Source organism: Echinops telfairi, unplaced genomic scaffold (genome assembly GCF_000313985.2).
Source record: "Echinops telfairi isolate 266 unplaced genomic scaffold, ASM31398v2 ScPeMD7_7469;HRSCAF=8507_1, whole genome shotgun sequence".
NCBI classification, from domain to species: Eukaryota; Metazoa; Chordata; class Mammalia; order Afrosoricida; family Tenrecidae; genus Echinops; species Echinops telfairi.
Genome location: NW_022111373.1, coordinates 151,688,381 through 151,707,259, shown reverse-complemented (window position 1 = coordinate 151,707,259; position 18,879 = coordinate 151,688,381). Strand labels below are relative to the sequence as shown.

The following is an 18,879-nucleotide window of genomic DNA, read 5'->3' as shown; positions in this document are numbered from 1 at the left end:
GGCGCAGAGGGGCGGGGCGGACCCAGGTCCTGCTGGGAGGAAGCGAGACCCCGGTGTGGGCCCGTCTGCCGCCCTGACGGCCCCCTACCCGCTCGTGCGCGCGCGCGCATTGCGGCTGTGCTCCCTGGGGGAAAGGGCCAGGCGGGCCGCGAGATGGAAAGCGAGAGCGAGAGAGCAGGTGCTGCCGGTGCCCTGGGCCCTGCCACCTAGCTCACCGACTTAGTACTGCCTTCCGCTGCGCCTCAGAAGGGGACACGTGAGCAAGCCAGAACCCAACTTGCTGCCCTGAAGGCGATTCCGATTCATTGCCACCCCTCAAGTCTGGAGACGAAACCTTTCAACGAGCAGCCCCCCCCACCCCCTTTCCCTTGGAGCGCCAGTGCCTGGTGGGTTTCAGCTGCCTCCCTTGCCAGTGAGCAGCCCACGGCCAAACCCCACTGCCATGGGTCAGTCAGGACTCACGGCCACCCAGCAGAGGGGTTCTGAGACTGTACGTCCCCACGCAGGTGTAGTCTCATCTTTCTCCGGAACATTTGAACCTTGGGACTGGTACTGAGCAGGCGGCACCAGCAGAGCTCCTTAAAGATCCGATATAAGTATGTGGTCAACCTCTAACCACCTCCGGCTCACCTGTTGCCAGCACATGCCTCCACCTTCCGACTTCCTTTACCCCTATTCTGACCCCACTGGTAACTCCCCCCATACCCTCTTCTGCTGGGTTCCAGAATTCATTGCATTCCCCACACAGAATTCACAACTAAAACTCATGATTATGGGGAGCTGACAGCTTGCCCCAGTGAGGATCAGTCAACAGGATACAGCCATTGGTCCACAGCGGCCCCTCTTCTCAGCCACGTGCAAGTGTCTCTGGACCTCAGCCTCTCAGCCACATGCATAGTTAGTTACCTTGGCTCCTGTTTCTAAGCCCACCTGCCCCTCTTTCTGATATTCCCAGTCGCCTCAGTCCCTCCATTCTATCTCCATGTCTCCTTGCCTTGGCCTCTGCTCAGCCTGACTCCTCTACTCTGTCCTATGGTTTCTGGGCAGCAGCAGCTGGTCTCAGCCTTCCCCACTTCAGACAGAGATCTCAAACATGCTCCAGGGGGGGCTCTTCTTCTGATGGCTCCAGGATTTCGTCCATCCATCCATCCATCCATCCATCCATCCATCCATCCATCCAAGATGGCTTGTATAACATGGAGGAATGGCTTTGATGGAGGTGTGGTTTTTGTCCCTGAGTAGATCATGTTGTTGTCAGGTGTCGAGTTAGCTCCGACCCACAATGACCCTCTGCACAACAGAAGGAAACCCTGCCTGGTTCTGCCCCCTCCTCAGAAGAGATGTGATGCTTGACCATAACCACCAGGAAACCGAGGGTGGTGACTTCAGTTAACTTTAAGTAACTAGTGAGGTGGTGACTTAATCTTACCTGGATCCTGGAACAGAGAACTCCCTCCAAAATGGGATTACAGCCACCGGCACTGAGGCCAGAATCTATCATGCACCACATGGGAGATTTTGATGAGGAGGCCACGTTAATTGAGCACGTCTCAAAGCACTAGAAAATCTTGACTGATCGACCACTGAACTTGCTGCCTACTTGTCTGATAAACCTGCATAGCACCCTGTTAAAGGTGATCTGGGTTTTTATTCTCTGTTTCTAACTGTGTGTGTGTTTTGGGTAACAGGGTGTTGTTCAAGGCCGTGGCCTTTCAAAAGTCCATTGCCAGGTGGCACTGGGTATGTGGTAACCGCCAACATGTAGGCTTCTTAGAGTTTTTGTGTCCAGGATTTTGAACATGTTAGTGGGGAGGGACCAGTCAGTAGGGAAGGACATTGTGCTTAGAAAGTGGAGGGTCAACAGAAAGAAGGAACGCCCTCACTTAGGTGGGTTGTACCTGTAGCGAATGGACCAGAGACAGGAGCAACAGTTGTGAAGATGGTCTCAAGGTACCAAGTCACTTCCGTCTGGACAGCCCTTAACCTCCACAAGTGTTTTGCCATACTTGCTTTATTTATGCTTAGTGTTTTAAAAGTGAATTTCATATTTCACCCAAATACTTAACATTTGTGTCTCTAAAATGATACATCCCTCTTAACCGCTTGTGATTGTCCGCCTTAACGATCCTTTGACAAAATTTTAAAATCATGTGATCAGACAAGTACTTAGTATTCTAAGGACTTCCCCCAAATGTTTTCCACAGCTGATCTGTTCAAACCTAGTTGGAGTCATCTCTGTCTTCTGTCATATTGCTTACTTTAGGTTTTTGTTCATCTGCAATAGCCGCCACTTCCTTCCTCTGTCTGGTGGGTTCTTTGAGGAATTTCTTCTTACTTTAGGATTCCGGGCATGTCGTGCCCATGCAGCATCTATGCAAGATTTGGCAATGCAGCACTAGGTGCCCCTTGGTGTATTGGATTTGGAGGCTTTTCCTGTGAGGCTGGTCCCCCTGGACTCTGCTAGGGTGGAGGTGGGGTGTCTTGGTGGATCTGTGAGGGAAAGCTGTGGTCATTCGTGTCCTTCTGGACAGACTCAGCTATGCCAACCCGACCTCTGCCCCTGAAGGTGAGAGGCCTTGTGACCTGTCTGTAGAGACCCAGGGCCCTCATGATGTCCAGCCCTGAGCCCTTGAGGACAAAGTGCCCCCTCTCCCCCCGGCTCTGGGGAAGGTTGATCTCCTGGATTCTGGGCCATTTTTTGCCCCCCACCCCTTACCCCCTCCCACAACAAACCGTTTCTGTGTTATAGGTGCATCGAAACTGAGTGGCTGTCCAGCTACCCCCATCTTGGTAAGAAGTTTTGTTTCCCCAAGTCCCGGTCTCCCACCCAGGCTTATTGACAACTGCGGGTCCAGTGCCCCTGGCATCTCACAGATGGTGTCAGGAGCCATACTGGGGACTGACCCATGTAAACCACTTTGTAGTTATGGAAGCCCAGACACACGGGCTGGGGTCCAACTCTCAAATCTTCTGTTTAGGGGCTTGAAGATGTTGGTCAAGAGCTTTCTCTCATGACCCTTGGTTTACATGCAGAATGGGCGGGCTTCATTCTGGGAGGTGGGCTCCGGGTTTAGTGACATTTCTTGCCAAGCACAGGCAAGAACTGAATGTAGTGCTGTAAAAGATAAAATGTTAAGGCATTTGTTGGTGTTTAGGTTTTAGGTTTGGCTTAATGCTAAGCCCGTGGCTGTCAACCTTGAAGGCGGTGGTTCAAACCCACCCAGAGCATCCTGAGGAGACCCGATGGCAGACAGGGCAGTCTACTACTGTGAGGACCATGGCCCCCAAAGCTGTATGGGGCAGTTCTGCCCTGATCCAGGGTTGTGATGAATGGAAAACCCACTCAGCAGCACCCGACAACGGGTTCCAGGGAAAAGAACCTACATTTGAAAAATTCCGAAGTGGGGACAGGACAGGATAGCTCCCCCGATAGGCTACATGCTTTCACACACAGCTTAGTCAGCCACTGGGGACATCATTTATGCCAACTGCTAGACATGGCATGTGTGGTCACATCTGCCCTCCTCTGGCTTCCCTGTGGCATGCCTCCACACTCCATGCTCCTTTCCCTACTCTGACACCCCCCACCTCTGCCCCCACCCACACTCTGCTCCTGGGCTGAGCCAGATCCTTTGTGGCAGTGGCCACACAGTGCTCCCCGTGATGGGGAGTTCTGGGGCCAGGAGCCCCGGTGGCATCATCGAATGGTCACGCATTGGGCTGTTAGCTGTAAGGTGAGCACTTGGAAAGCACCAGACACCCTGCAGGAGAGAGACGAGGCATTCTGCTCCTGTAAAGAGTGACCGTCTCAGAAAGCTCAGAGGACCAGGTCTACCCTGTCCTAGAGGCCCACTGCGCCAGCATTGACTCAGTGGCAGTGAGAGTGAGTATGAGGGGAGTTGACAGGGAGGGTCAGTCAAAAGTAGGGGTGTGGTCATGAGTCCACAGCAGCACCTCTCTAGCCGCAGCCATGTGTCTCGTCCTCCGGCTCCCAGCCGCATGGTCCTTAGCCTTCTGCCTAGGTGGACTGTGGAGCCAGACCACCTTTGGCTCTGCCTCACAGTGCCATAGTCTCGGGGTCAGATGAGGAGAAGGTACCTCTAGCCTCGATCCACACTGTGCCATCTGTGTCTCTGGTGCCTCTAGCCTCGACCTCTGCCACTCCACACAGCGATCTGGAGCGTGCCCTCACCTTGCGGTGGTCCTGGGCTCGCACTCTGTCAGAGGTGGCTCTTTCACTCGGAGGAATGGCTTTGATGGAGGTGCAGTTTTTGTCTTTCAGCCGACCATAGTCCCAGAGGAAAAAAAAACATGGTGGCTTGAGTTACACCCTCCATAAAGGAGGGTTTCAAGATACATTCTATCTGGATCTTGTAACAGAGAAAGGAAAACAAAACTCACTGCCTTCAAGTCAATTCTGATTCATAGCGGCCCCATAGGACAGGGCATGACTGCCCCTGTGGGTTTCTGAGACTCGAACTCTGAATGAGAGTGGAGCGTCTCATCATTCTCCTATGGAGCAGCCGGTAGTTTTGAACCTTTGACCTTGTGGTCTGCAGGCCAACGCCTGACCACTATGCCACCATGGCTCCCTGTGATGATAGCTGCATGTACAGAGTCCAGAATTATAAATCACTTAAGGAAGTATGGCATGAAGGGCCATCTTAATTGACTGCATCTCACCATTTGATTTAATTGTCCAGGCTATCTTTAAGTTCTTATTTATTTTTTTAATATAATGTTCTTATTGACCCATCCTACCCTCATTCCAATATGCTCCTTCCTTTCCCATCCAAAGCTCTTAATTTCTACCGTGGCTCTCATGAACATGGCACCAGTTGTGTAGAGACCGTTTCAGAGAGCTACGTTATAAACAGGTCTGTGTTACCAGAACAGAAACAAATGTTTTGTTTTGCAGTTCCGTGGGAGTCAGGAGCAGAGCGACAATGGCATCAGTGAAATGGCCCTGAACGTGTCTCCTCTAAGGAGCCCTGGTGGTGCTTCAAGGCCAGCAGTCCTGGTGAAGCGTTTGGCTGCCAACCCAGAGGGTGGCAGTTCAGAAGCAACAGCCACACTGTGTGTGTGGGTGAAGGGTGGCAGTCCCAGCGGGGTGAGGATTCTCCTCTGTGTTGGGGGAATGCTGTGATTCGGAAATGGCTCTGCAGCTAGTTTGGTGGTTGGGGCCAGCAAGCAAGTGGTGTTGGGAGACAGAAGCTGGTTTTGTCAAGGGTTGCCTGCTGTGCACCTCCTCATTGCTGGCCAGGAGAGGTAGGGAGGTCCGGCCGATGGGGGAGCAAGAGGAAGTGTGCCACAGTGTCAGGGGAGACCTGCATGGCATGACACTCAGGAGTCCCTGGGTGGTGCTCACAGCGCCAGGCTGTGAACTGCAAAGCTGGCAGGATCGAGGCCACCCCGAGGCTCTGGGGAAGAAGGGCTGTTGGTCTGCTCTGGAGAAACCAGCACCTGAGGGGCTGGAGCCAGGTCCTGTCCTGATGTACAGGATCACTGGCTCATGATCAGTTTGATAGCAGTTGCCACTGGTGATGTTAATGGGCGCCATCCATAGAGACTGCTCTCCAAATGTGTTCTGTTCTGCACTCTCCAGTCCAGTAGCCCCTGGTCACACGTGACTGGTGTGACTGGAGGTGACCATTTTATTTAAGTAGCGGCTGCCACTCCAAGCAGCGTGCTTCTCTCCTGGATGCCACTGAGGCTATTCTGACCATTGAGGACGCTGTAGGACTGAGGGGACCTACCTCGAGGGGTGTCCTAAATGGAAAGGTGTCGTAGATGGTCACCTCTGTGGGAGCAGGTCTCCAGGCTTTTCCTTCTGTAGAGCCACTGGGTGGCTTCAAACAGCCACCCTTTCATGGACCAGCTGAGAGCGCAGCTGTGCCACGGGACAGCATCCTGGGCGGTCAGGCATAGGTTTGCATGTTGGCGGTTGAGAAAGAGCAGCTCATACACGCACGGGGCTCTTGGTGCCATGAAGCGCCTGATGCACCCTCCAGGGACTCTGGTGAGAGGCAGGCAGGTGCCCTGCTGTACACAGAGCTCTTGTGGAGTCACTGTCCACATTACAGAGCAATGAGGAACTTGCTGTGCTTCCTGGAGGTGGTGTGACTCCAGAGCACAGGGCATCTCCTCAGGCAAAGAGCTCTGGGCGAGTTGGCTGGGAAAGCAGACCTAGGTGTGGGGGCAGATGGATCAAGGGTGTCTACGTTGGGCTGTGGCCAGGGACAGATCCCCCATGAAACCAGGTAAGCACGTGCTTAAGGACAAAGCAAAGACCCACAGATGCCAGGCAAACAGTGGAAGGGGACTGGCAGGGCACAAAATGACACTGGTACCTTTTTACACATTCTGTGTGCAGTGACCATTGTGTTTTCCTTTTCCTCTGGGACTGGGTCTGACTTCACATTCATTCAGTTCTCTCTCAGTGACCCCTGTTGCTTGACGCTCTTTGTGATTCCTCTTGCCCCTGTCCTGTCTCAGCAGTCATCCAGGGAACTGTGAAGACACAGCACCAAAGGACAGGCGCTGTTAAGTGGGATTCTCAAGATAAAAGAAAGCACTTGTGGAGGCCTGGCCAACACACATCCATGCAGAGGGATGAGCTCATTTGCAACTGCCCTGTAAGTACTGCTTTTGACTGTCTCAGACATTCCATGTGCCAAACGTGTGCTTCTGTTTGTTTGCTTTGTTGCCAAAGTATTGATTGCCAACTTTAAAGTTAGGTTTTTTTTAAATCATTTTATTGGGGGCTCATACAACTCTTATCACAATCCATAGATACATCAATTGTGTAAAGCACATTTGTACATTCAATGCCCTTATCATTCTCAAAACATTTGCTCTCCACTTAAGCCCCTGGCATCAGCTCCTCATTTTTTCACCTCCCTCCCCGCTCTCCCCTCCCTCATGAACCCTTGATAATTTGTAAATTATTATTTTGTCATATCTTGCACTGTCCAACATCTCCCTTCACCCACTTTTCTGTGAAGTATACAACTTTCCTCTAGTTCCTAAATGCTTCCTTGCCCCCAATTCCCACGCCTCCACACTGTTATGATCCCAATTCTATCTGACAAATCTGGCTAGAGCAGAGGATGTACACTGGTACAGACAGCAACTGGAAACACAGGGAATCCAGGGCGGATAATCCCTTCAGGACCAGTGGTGAGAGTGGCGATACCAGGAGGGTGGAGGGAGTGGCGATACCAGGAGGGTGGAGGGAGAGTGGGTTGGAAAGGGGGAACCAATTACAAGGATCTACATGTGACCACCTCCCTGGGACATGGCCAACTTTAATGTTCTGTGTGGATGTCCAAATTCGAATTGTTTTATTTCATAAGCTTAACTTGTTTTATACATTTTATTTCTTTTTCAGTCAGTCATTCAAATTGTATTTGCCATGGTAGAACCACGTCTAAAATGTGATGTGATGTTATACCCAGGTGAGATGAAACGGCAACAGCTAAGTGGAGCGCTGAAACGCAAGCTCACGGAAGGGCCGAAGCACAGGGTCTGTGACTCCGTGGAGATGACTCCCAAGTCAACGTCCTGTGCACCGTGTCCTGAGCCCGAAGAGACTTCTTCCCTTGAGCGCTCGAGTGCACTGCGTGCTTCTCATCATGCTGGGACCGTCAGCGCTGAGATGACGAACAGCAATACCGATGGAAGGGAACCTGTGCCGCCCAGAGCAGTGACCCCTACTTGTCGTGAAAGAGCCAGCAACGGCATAGGAAGTGACACTGCTGTAGGGCCTGAAATGGTTTCGTCTGCAGACCTTGTGCGGAACAGAAGTACAGATCCTGCTTTGTGGAATCATTTTTCTCCTAATGATGTGAATTACTGGATTGTCAGAGGGCCGAGTGGTTGTCAGCATCACAATGGACCATTTGAAAACTCGTGTCGCAAATTTCTAGATGGTAAACAAACCAGGTTCTGTAGCCAGAATATATTTCTGGGGTGTAAAGCAAACGGAGAAAGTTACAAGAGGGAGTGGCTGCTGTACTCTCCATCAGTCGGCTCTGTGTATTGTTTTGTTTGCAAACTCTTCAGCCCTAAGTCATTTAATTCTCAGTTTGCTACGGATGGATTCAGCGACTGGCGCAACTCCAACATGATCGACAAGCACGAGAACAGCGCAGCGCACAGAGAGTGCATGTTGTCGTATCTGCACCGAAGGCAGGCTTTGAGCCCAGGTCGGGAACTGGGAACACCAGTCCATGAGGAGCGTCCGTATCGGAAGGCTGTTCTGCAACGTGTCGTGGCTGTCATCAAAACAATCGCTGACCTTGGACTACCTTTCCACGGACGAGAGGAGGAAGTGTTTGGGTCCCCACGAAATGGAAAGTTTTGGGGCTTACTTGAACTTGTTGCTCAGTTTGATCCATTTTTAGCAGGTCACATCTCAAAATACGGCGGCCCAGGAAAGGGCAGCCCGTCATGTGTGTCAGACACGATGTGTGAAGAACTCATCTACTTAATGATTGATAAAGTTCGGTCAGCTATTTCCAGGGAAATAAGTCTAGCTGGGTACTTCACTTTGCTTGTAGATTCCACTCCTGATCTTGCGACTTCAGATCGGCTGAGCGTTGTTGTACGGTATGTGTCTCCAACAGATGGAAAGCCCGTGGAGCGATTTATCACGTTCACTAGCCTGACAAGTAGTCATACCGGTGAAGAAGTTGCAAATAAAGTACTCCATGATCTACGTGAAGTGTGTAAAGTTGATTTTGCCAAGTGCAGAGGCCTGACCTATGATGATGCTGCCAGTATGTCAGAGTGCTACAGAGGCGTGCAGCAGAAACTCTTAGAGCATAATAAGTATGCCATTTCCATACCCTGTGCGGCACATTCACTTAATCTTATAGCACGGAGCGCAGTAGATTGCTGTCCAGAAGCAGTAGATTTTTTTTCCATGGTTCAGTTACTCGCCACGTTTTTCACCACCTCTCCACACCGGTGGGCAGTCCTCAAGAAATACCTAGGCAGCGATCGAGTATTAAAATGTCTTTCTCACACACACGGCGCTGTGCATGTGGTCGCAACGAGTGCCATCCTGGAATCGTACACGCAGATTCTAGAGGCCTTGGAAGATATTGCAGAGGACCCGGCACAAAAAGGAAATACCAAAAGAGAAGCTGCAAACCTCGCCAATAAGATGCAGAGGCTCGAGTGTGTGTTCATGTTGGTTTTGTGGAACAGTATTCTGCAGCATTTTCACTGGCTGAGCCAAGCTCTCCAAGATTCAGAGGTAAACTTACAGACATGCACACATCTCTACCAGTCGCTAACAGGGTATTCACAGAGCTTAAGACAAGATTTTGAGCGCTTTGAAAACACAGCGACACAAATCCTGCCAGATACCGATTATCAAGCAGTCCCCCGCCGCAGACGCCTTAGTAGGGAAGGAGGAAAAGATGCAGGTGCCCCAGAGGAGGCCGTGAGTGCCAGAGATCAGTTTCACACCGTCACATACAGCACTGTCATCGACGCCCTCGAATCTTGCATGAAAAGAAGGGCAGATACATATGAAGTTCTTTCCGATAGATTTTCTTTCTTAAACAGCATGGATCTACCTGATGAAGAATGCATGGCGGCAGCCAGGAAATTAGTGCAGGCTTATCCCGATGACTTGAATACAAACCTTTATGGAGAAGTGCGGCAATTTCATTCTTACATGAGGACTAAGTGTACCGACTTGGGCAGGACGAATTTCACTCACATGGCCCTGTATGACTCTATCATCAGCGATAAGATACAATGCGTATTTCCAAATGTTGAAATCGCTTTACGTATGTTCCTAACGTTAATGATCACAAACTGCACAGCAGAACGCTCATTTTCACCCCTAAAGAGACTCAAGAGCCCTCAGCCTACAGCGATGATTCCAGAAAGCCTCGATTGCTTTTCCTTGTTATGTATGGAAATAGATATTGTGCGGCAGCTTAATTCTGACGAGATCATCGAAGAATTTCTGAGAGCAAAGGATAAAAAGCAATGTTCTTAATTACAACACAGTAGAAGTGCTACAGGCCATTTTAACAATAAACTGAAGTGATTTGTAGTAACATTTGCTTCCTGATCATTACATTTTCTCTTATGGTCTCTTTTCATTTGGTCCGTTACAATGATAGCATTTGTTAGGAAATAGGCATCAAAATTGAATGTGAGTTGTGTAAAGCAAGATTTACAAAGGTAAATTTCCTACTGTGAGAGGTCATCAGATTTGTACCTGTCCAAAGTAACTCATTTTCTTGGCTTTGGAACATGTGGGCTATTATTTTTGTAGAAACTATGCTGTACTGTGAAAATCCTACTGTCTGCATCCACTGAAAATTTGAGAATCCAGTTCTTGTCCTGGCGCTAAAATGACATAGGTCACTTTTCTCTACCATAACACATTTTAGTCAAATTTTAAAAGGTATTACGTCGTGGAGACTGGACACACGTACATGCAGTGTAACTCACATATCCCTTTTGGATGAAGAAGCAGTGCTTGGGGCCCTCCCAGGCCTCCATCTGGCCCTGCTTACAACAGAGAAACTGGGCTCTGTGTGGCATGTGTTGTTCCAGGCATACGTTGACCTGGTTTGATGTTGCTGGCCCAGGCTGCGGCGGTAGAGCAGTTTCTCACTGCAGGCTGCCTGGGGGGCAGGTACAGGAATTACCTTCACAGCACTGTGATCCTAATGGGCTGAGAGGTGACTGGAGTCATCCTCTGGAGTCTGGTTTTTCCTCCAGGAGAGCAATGTTGGAGTGTGTGTGAGAAGCCGAGGCCGACTTGGGCAAGGCGAGCTATGTAAGGGATGAGTGCAGGGCACTGAGGAGAGAAGAGGAGCAGCGGAACGTGGGGTAGGATTACCTGGGGAGAGGGGACAGCCCCTAAAAGTTTCCCATATCACCTTCCGGGAGTTAGGCCAACATTCACGGATAAGGGCCCACTGCTCACAAGACTTCACTCATTCACTCACTTCAGACACCAGACTCAAGATCGAGGTCCTCAGGGTTAGGGTTAGGAGCTTCCCCAAGTTCACTGCCATTGGAAATCCTGTGCAGCTGTTCTACTCTGACACACACACCTGTTTTCCGTGAGGGCCTGCTGTAGAGTCACGGGTATGGATTAGGGTTTGGATTGGTTTGTTTGGTTTTCCCCAGCGCTGGAGCAGCAGCCATTCAAAATCTCTAGTACATCCTGTACTGCATTGAAAGTCGCTTCCTCGGAGAAGAGCCAGCAAGTTTCTCCTGAGTGCTCTGCTACCACCACAAGACTTCTTAAGCACAGTGCGCTTCAATCCCCAAGCTCATGGGTCACCTCATGGTGTGAGGAAGCCAACAGCCCAGGGGCGTGACACTGGGTTTTATCTGAGTCAGGCAGCAGTACCCTCATCGCCTCTCCTCATTCCCCATCCTGCTTTCTTAAACTGTCCATTTTATTCTTGCATCCTGATTGGTCCTTTATCCAGCATAGTGCACCCCATGATCCTAGGGGGCAGTGGTCTCACTATATGGGGCGGTGTCAGTTGATAGGTTATCCCAACATGACCTCTGGAATGAATGATGTCAGGTAATTTGGTCCTCCAAATTCCTAGTTTTCCTTGATATGACCGTGAGGTGGCATGGGGATGGGGTGGGATGGGGATGAGTCTTCTCCACATGACAGGTGGATGGATCAGGTGAGATAATTTAGGATAGGTCATTCAGAACCACAAAGGTCACTCAGGCCTTTAGGTGACCCTGACCCATACTCCCACAGAAGAGGAAGAAACTGAAGAACAGCACCTGAAGCATACAGTTATTAGGTCCATCAGGTGGGTTCTGACCAATAACAGGAGGAAACCTCACCATCATTAGAGTTGTTGCAGGCTCTTGTCAAGGGCCTTGCTCTGCGTCCCCCAAATGGGTGGTGGTTCTCCACGGGTTGGTCTCTCCTGATAGCATGTCTAAAACTCCCAAGATGAAGTCTCCACCAGGGAAATGGAAAAGTCCTGGAAGGCAGGCAGGTCGAGACTGTATTAAAGGGACAGGGTGGGAAACCACAAGGCTCCAGGAGGGAGAGGGAGAACTGGGAGCTGGGAGTGAGGAGAGAGAGGGAAGAGGAAGGTTGGCAAGAGACCCAGAAAAGGGAGCCAGACCAAATGAGAGAGGGAGTGAGTGGATGTGAGTAGCCCACACTGGGTCCTGAAGGCCAGCTCAGCTGGGGTGCTGTTTCCTTGCTGGGCTGTGTCCTGACCCTCAGTCCCAGGACATTGTGCTCTTCCCTCCCCTCTGCCCAGCAAGCAGCCATTTCTCCTGCCTCCCACAGAGGACTTTGTGGACTGCTGGAGGTAGGGAGCCTTCCCCAGACTTCGCAGCTACTGGGCTAACAACCCTGCTCTTTGCGTGGGGTGAGGGGGCAGTGACACGCTGATACGGAGCTGTGATCACAGACCGTGCATTGCCCAACGGTGGGTGAACCTTGGGCGTCTTTGGAAAGAGGCGGCGAGTACAGCACCAGTGGCTGCCCCTTTCCATGCGACCTTGGCCAGTACTTGCTGCAGTCCTGCTTCAGTATTCAGCATCCTGGTGGTTATCCCAGGGAAAATCGTCCTCCTAATTCCTGGGGAGCAAAGAAGGCACCTTCCCAAGGCCCCTCATTGGGTTTGGGGTGAGAGTTTGGGGAAATTGTAGGTTTGGAGCCATAGCTGCGGGGCTCGGGCTGGAGGAACTGGAAGGTTAAGGGTCCAGTCTTTCCCTGTCTCTACAGGGACCATCTGTACTTGGACAGCGCCCTTCACGTGGCGCGCGCCCGGAGTAAGGCCGGGACCCTTGGCGCCAGCCCTGCCCCCGTCCTAGGGCACTTCCTCCCGGGGGCGCCCGCTCCGCCCCCTCATCCACAGCCATGCGAGTCCCGCCCTCTCCTCCAGAGCAGTTCCTCCCCTCAGCGCCAGCCCCGCCCCGCCTCCACAATGGCTCCGCCCCTCGTCGCCGGGGTCCTTCCAAGTCTCCGGCGGCGGGGCTGTCCAGAGAGCTGCCTGACGCGCCCGAGGGATTTGCTGATCCCCCAGCTCCCGCGTACCCCTGTTCCGTTCAGAAGATCTTGGCGGGGGGCGGGGCCAGGGGGTGGACAGGCGTCATTCCCTTCTACCAACTGCAGGGCGGGCTTCCCACACTGGAGCTGGTGCAGGACGCCCCATGTTTAAGGTGACCAGATTTTAACATTGGTAAAGCGGGACACCATTGACGGGGGCCAGGGGGATGGGGGGGGAGTGTTCTTGATTAAAAATTTGGTCTATGTGGAGCAACAAAAATTTTCATAGAACCCCAAAATAGTATTGTAATATATTTTTTAAAATTTCAACCTAAGTACAGTTTACAAATATAATACATTAAGAATTATGTATAGTATTATTTTATTCTTTGGAATATTTCTCATTTGAGTGATTTTTTTTAGTAGATTGCTGTCGTTGTTTAAAAGGTCATGAAAATTTTTACAAGAATTTGTTAAATTATATTTCATACATAAAATGTCTTTCAAAGTCTCAACACTTAATTGTGAATTTTCTGATGTTCACACTTTATTTACCGTAGGAAAAACGCGTTCAGTCACAGCATTAGTTCCTGGTAAGGACAGCGCGTATTCCACAATTTTTAGTGCATTATTGTATGGAACATGGTTTGTTTCAAAATGATGAAATATTTCTAACCATTTGTTCTCTATTGTGATTTTTGCTGATGCCCAAGATTTAACCTTTTCCTTATCAATATATATTTTAATGATACCTCATTAAAAAGATCATTTTCGGAAATATTACTATATGGAAAAATTTGAGTAATATGATCGAATGATTTTTGCACATCATTCCAGTACTGTCTGCTAAATTCAAAAAAATTTATGTATTTATGAAATAAATAAATTACTTACCTAAATTATCTGAATAGCTGATTTGTTGACATCACTTGTTTAACTAGCACTGCACGCAGTATGATGTGTATCTTCTGAGAGACAGTTACAAAATGTTTTCGTCGTTGCCAACGCCAAAAAATGCTATTGTTCATTAAGTACAAACAATGGTGGTCGAATTCTAACAACTGATCAACAATGCGAACTTTGATAAGCAGTTCTCGATAATCAGTTCTCAACAATTATTTGTTATTATTAAAGTTTAACATTATAAAATTAACAAAAATAATATAAAACTCATATCCTGGTGAAATAGCCACATGGCAGCCGAAAACCGTATACTGTATTCCCTTTCCCTTCTCCCGCCATTCCCTAGCTTGTAGTGCATTCTTTCCAAAAATCGGGACTTTTTTAAAACGCTGCGGGACGCGGGACAAATTGTTAAAATTTGGGACTGTCCCGCCAAAAGCGGGACCTCTGGTCACCAGGAAGGGCCCGGGCCTGCCACAGATGCACGTGGGGGCCCAGTCGGGGTTTGGGCGCGTCTGGGGTCTGCTGCTCCATCCCCGGTTCTGAGATGTCGTGAGCTGCCGGGTCCCAGCGACCCCACAGAGGGGGTGAGCTCATGCCTCTTGGGAATTTGGCCGAGGGTCACTGTGGGACCACGGGGCGTTTGGAGAGCCCCAAAGATGACCTCAGGCCCCCTCTCTATCCAAACCGTAACCCGGTTCCCTAAGCTTACCCTAACCATTGATCCAGCGGGAAATGACCCCAAATTAAACTCCTGAACAGAACAAAAACAAAGTGAAGGCAGATCATCACCCCAAGAAGGGGTCTTAAGTGTGAGGCCACGAAACAATTCACCCGTGGCTCATTACCTAACATGGAGAGCAGAAAACTAGTACCCACATTGGGATTGGCAGCAGATAAAATCTCTCATTGACCCAGGCTGCACAGGAAAGGCCAACAACTGGCTTTTTGAAGTCGTGTATTAAGGCAAGCGGCCATCTAAGGAACTATTGATGACCGCAGCGGAGCCCTGGTGGCTGTGTGCTTTAGGGTTGGGTTGTTAACCACAAGGTCAGAAGTTTGAAACCATCAGTTGCTGCCTCTGGGGAAAGACGAGGCTTTATGCTTCACTAAAGAGTTGCAGTCTTGGAAACCCACAGGGGCAGTTCCGCTCCCTTCGATGGGATCACTTTGAGTCGGAATTGATTAGATGGCAGCAAGTTTGAGCTCCTATGGCAATGCGGGTGGGGGTTGGGGACCAGAGTGTGATAGAGTGAATGTGCTTGCCTGGCCCTCCAGTCACTTTCCTCTAAACCATGCAATCTCAGTGCCCCAACCTCCATAGGATGCCCATGGGTAAACGAGCACAGAGCTATAACAGGGAAGAAATGAGAATTTTATTCAGCACACGGGGATTAAGAAGAGAGGCGGGAAACAGTGTCACCGCACCAAAGCTATGTCTGCCCAAATCAAAACAATAAGTTTTAGGGTATTAAAGAACCTTGAAATCTCAACTAAAGAGAACATGTATTAAGTCGTAAGTAGCACAAAGACAAAAACGGATCATCTGGTTGAGGAACATGATGACCTCAAGGTCATAATGGCATCCAAGTGTCCACAGAGAACTGGAGACTAAATTAGGATGTAGGAGGGCAAAGGAGCCTGTCACACAAACATGCTTGGCAGCCGGTGAATACATTACAACTGCAGACAGGACTACAGAAGTGGGAATAGGACCATGATTGGGACAGGTGCATTATGTTAGGAGACCTGACAAGATTGGTCCCTGAGGAGCTTGCCCAGGCAAGACCCCAAGGAGGAAATGTCATCTTCCCTCATACTGGCTAGGGGACTGGTTGTAATCCATTTTCTAACGCATTCTTCCCGAGGACAAAGCTATTCATGTTACTGATTGTTGGTCAGAAGCAGTTAATTCAGTGGAGGCAGAATTATGGAGAGTCATTAATTGGTTTAGGGCTTCCACTGTAGGCTTTCGAAATTTAGTGCCTAGGAATTTTACCTTGAATACAATCCTCTCCTCTTATGGATTTAATTAAAAATCCCTCTATCACAGTAGAGCATTTTACACCCACTGCTCGTGCGTGCACACACATCGACATTTCCTTAGATGGCTGGTTGTTCTTAATCCAAGCCTTTGAGAACCCAAATGCTATCCTTTCAATATCAAACTTTCAGAATCATATAAGATGATAAAATATATCATGGCTTGGGTTTAGTGTACCTTAGTCCTCAACATTCTTGCTCTTCAATGCTCTAAAGGGGTCTTAGGCAGCAGATTTACCCAAGGTAATGTGTTGTCTGATTTCTTGACTGCTGTTTCCATGAGCATCAATTGTGTATCCAAACAAGAAATAAACCTTGACAACTTCTCCATTCATCATGATGTTACCTATTGGTCCAGTTGTGAGGATTTTGGTCTTCTTTACATTCACTTGTGATTCACACTGAAAGCTGCAATCCTTGGTGTTCATTAGCAAGTGCTTCAAGTCTGCTTCATTTTCAGCAAGCAAGGTTGCATTATTTGAATATCTCATGTTGTTAATAAGTCTTCCTCCAATACTGATGCCACATTTTTAATACCCTATAACCATACTTAACCAATATGCATGCTGAGAAGATAATCAGAGAAGATGGAGTATATGAAGGAGAATCAATGTATTTAAATTACAGAGCTGGCAAAGAATATTGAAAGTAACATGAATTTCCAAAATAGAGATGCAGCGAAAAAGAGGAAACTTTGAACAAGTGGAGTGAAGTGGCTGAATATCAACTAGTTCTTTTTGGTGTAGTGACCCTGTTTATTATTTCCATGTCTTTTGATGCATTCTGCACCATTGCAACTAGAAAGTAGAAATACAACTGACTATTATATTGCTCTTGTAGCCTGTGAACTTGCTTCAAATCCAGTGGATTTTTTTAGATACCTTGGAATTTCCTACACATAAGATCATACTGTCTGAGATTAAATTGTATTGATTTCTTTACAATATGTTGTTGTTAGATGCTGTGAAGTTGGTCCTAACTCACAACCCTATGTACAACAGAAGGAAACTCTGCCTGGTTTGGTTCCATCCTCACAATAGTTGTTATGTTTGAGCCCATTCACTGTCAATCCATCTTCTTGAATGTCTTCCCTTTTTTCTCGGATCTTCTACTTTCCAAGCGTGATTTACTTTTTCAGGGACTGCTCTCACCTGCTAGCCTGTCCAAAGTATGTGCGATAAAGTCTCACCATCTTTGCTTCTAAGGCACATTCTGGCTGTACTTTCTCTAAGACTGATTTCTTAGTTCTGGCTGCTTGTGAAACCGTCAATAGTCTTCAACAACACAATAATTCAAGTGTACTAATTTTTCTGTGTCTTCTTTGTTCATTGTCCAGCCTTCCTGTAGGAGGTGTCAGGCACATCTTATATCTCCAAGTGATTTCTTTTCTCTCTGTTAATGTAAGTGGTCTCTTGTGAAGCAGGTCCCCCAGTGTGAAGCAGTCTCATCTCTTCTGCTTAGTGTGCATTGGCTGTGGACACAAGCATGGTCGGGCTCAATTTCCCCTCTTTTGACTTTTTATACAGGACAGATCTCCCAGCGTGGTTTTGAATATAAGTAGTGAGAGGAGACTTCGCTTGGCTTTGATCCTAAGGGAAAACATCCAGCTTTTCATCATCCGAGTGTTCTGTAGCAGTGGGTTTTGTAGATTCTCCTATTGAGGTTGAGAGAAGCACAAAACAAAACTCACTGCCATTGAGTCAATGCTGTCTCCCAGCAACCCTACAGAACAGGGGAGAACTGGCCCTGTGGACTGTTCTGTAAAGAGACCGCAGCTCTTTACAGGAGCAGAAAGCCTCGTCCTTCTGTGGAGCAGCTGGTGGTTTCAAACTGCTGAACTTGTGGTCAGCAGCCCCCAGGACTCCTATTCAGGTTGAAAAAGTTCACTCATATTCTTATTTTTTGAGTGTTTGCATTATGAATTATGTTGGAATTTTTTTTTCAAATGCCCCTTTCAGCGTCTACTGAGATGATCATGTGGCGTTTATTACTCATTATCTTCATATTTCGTCAATTGATTTTCAGACGTCAGACTGACCTTGGATCCCTGGAATAAGCTATGCTTGGTCAATGTGGGTAGCCATTCTTAATATACTGCTGTGTTGTCTATTAGGATTTTGCTAAGGGTTTTTGCATTTATCTTTATGAAAGGTACTTATCTGTAGTTTCTTTTCTTATGCAAAGACTTTGTCTGGCTTTTGTATCCAAGTAATACTGTTTGTCTCATAATATTAGATGGGAGCTATTGCCTCCTACTGTATTTTCCAAAATGAGTTGTGAAGAATTGATCTATCATGATCTATCACACTTTACACCTCTCCTGAGACAGTTTTTGCCATCGGAATCCTTCTGAGAATGTATGTTTTAGTGAAGGCACTTCAACTGTTCATATGAAGGTGTTCTTTACCTCCTGCAGCCCAATGCTTAGCCCACAGCTCCACCAGGCCTCTTCTCCGCCCTGATCATGCGTTTAAATTCTGTAGGGCCTGTTCTAATCAATAGTCTACCTTTCTCTCAGAATTCCGATTTCTGAGACTCTGATACTCTCCGTCTTTTTCTGCTTAAAATATATCTTGGCTTGTCTAATTTTATCTTGGCTTGCCTTTAATTTTTTCTAAAAATTGACTTTTGAGGGGCTGCCCAAGAAAGTAGGAGCTTGCAGCTATCAGAAAAAATAGTGTCTTGGGTCTTAAAGGCATATTTTTAAACAAGCAGCCATCTAAGTGAAATGTCAACTAAGCCCACCTGGACGAAGCACACCGACATCTTTGACCCTAGGGGTGGAAAAGATATAATCCAAATCCGAAGGAGGGAATGGTACCTACAGTTTAAATTGTGAACTTCTGGTTTACAGAAGGACATATATGGCAGTGGGAGCTCAACGTACACTTTCGGGAGCTACACATGGAATAAGC

General features: G+C 48.3%; 1 protein-coding gene across 6 annotated transcripts; it reads left to right on the top strand.

The window, feature by feature from the left end:
* Nucleotides 1-169: 169 nt before the first annotated feature.
* On the top strand, nt 170-10,081 carry LOC123521098. 6 transcript variants are annotated; one of them, XM_045285183.1, is made up of 5 exons: nt 170-596; nt 2,750-2,790; nt 4,919-5,110; nt 6,499-6,635; nt 7,458-10,081. In XM_045285183.1, exon 5 carries the CDS (start codon nt 7,463-7,465, stop codon nt 10,016-10,018), a length of 2,556 nt encoding a protein of 851 aa, XP_045141118.1. In that variant the 5' UTR covers nt 170-596; nt 2,750-2,790; nt 4,919-5,110; nt 6,499-6,635; nt 7,458-7,462; the 3' UTR covers nt 10,019-10,081. The 6 variants fall into 6 exon arrangements, with proteins under 6 accessions (XP_045141118.1, XP_045141112.1, XP_045141117.1 ...); XM_045285177.1 differs by having other exon boundaries at nt 6,496-6,635; XM_045285182.1 differs by lacking the exon at nt 2,750-2,790 and having other exon boundaries at nt 6,496-6,635.
* The last annotated feature ends 8,798 nt before the right edge of the window (nt 10,082-18,879 follow it).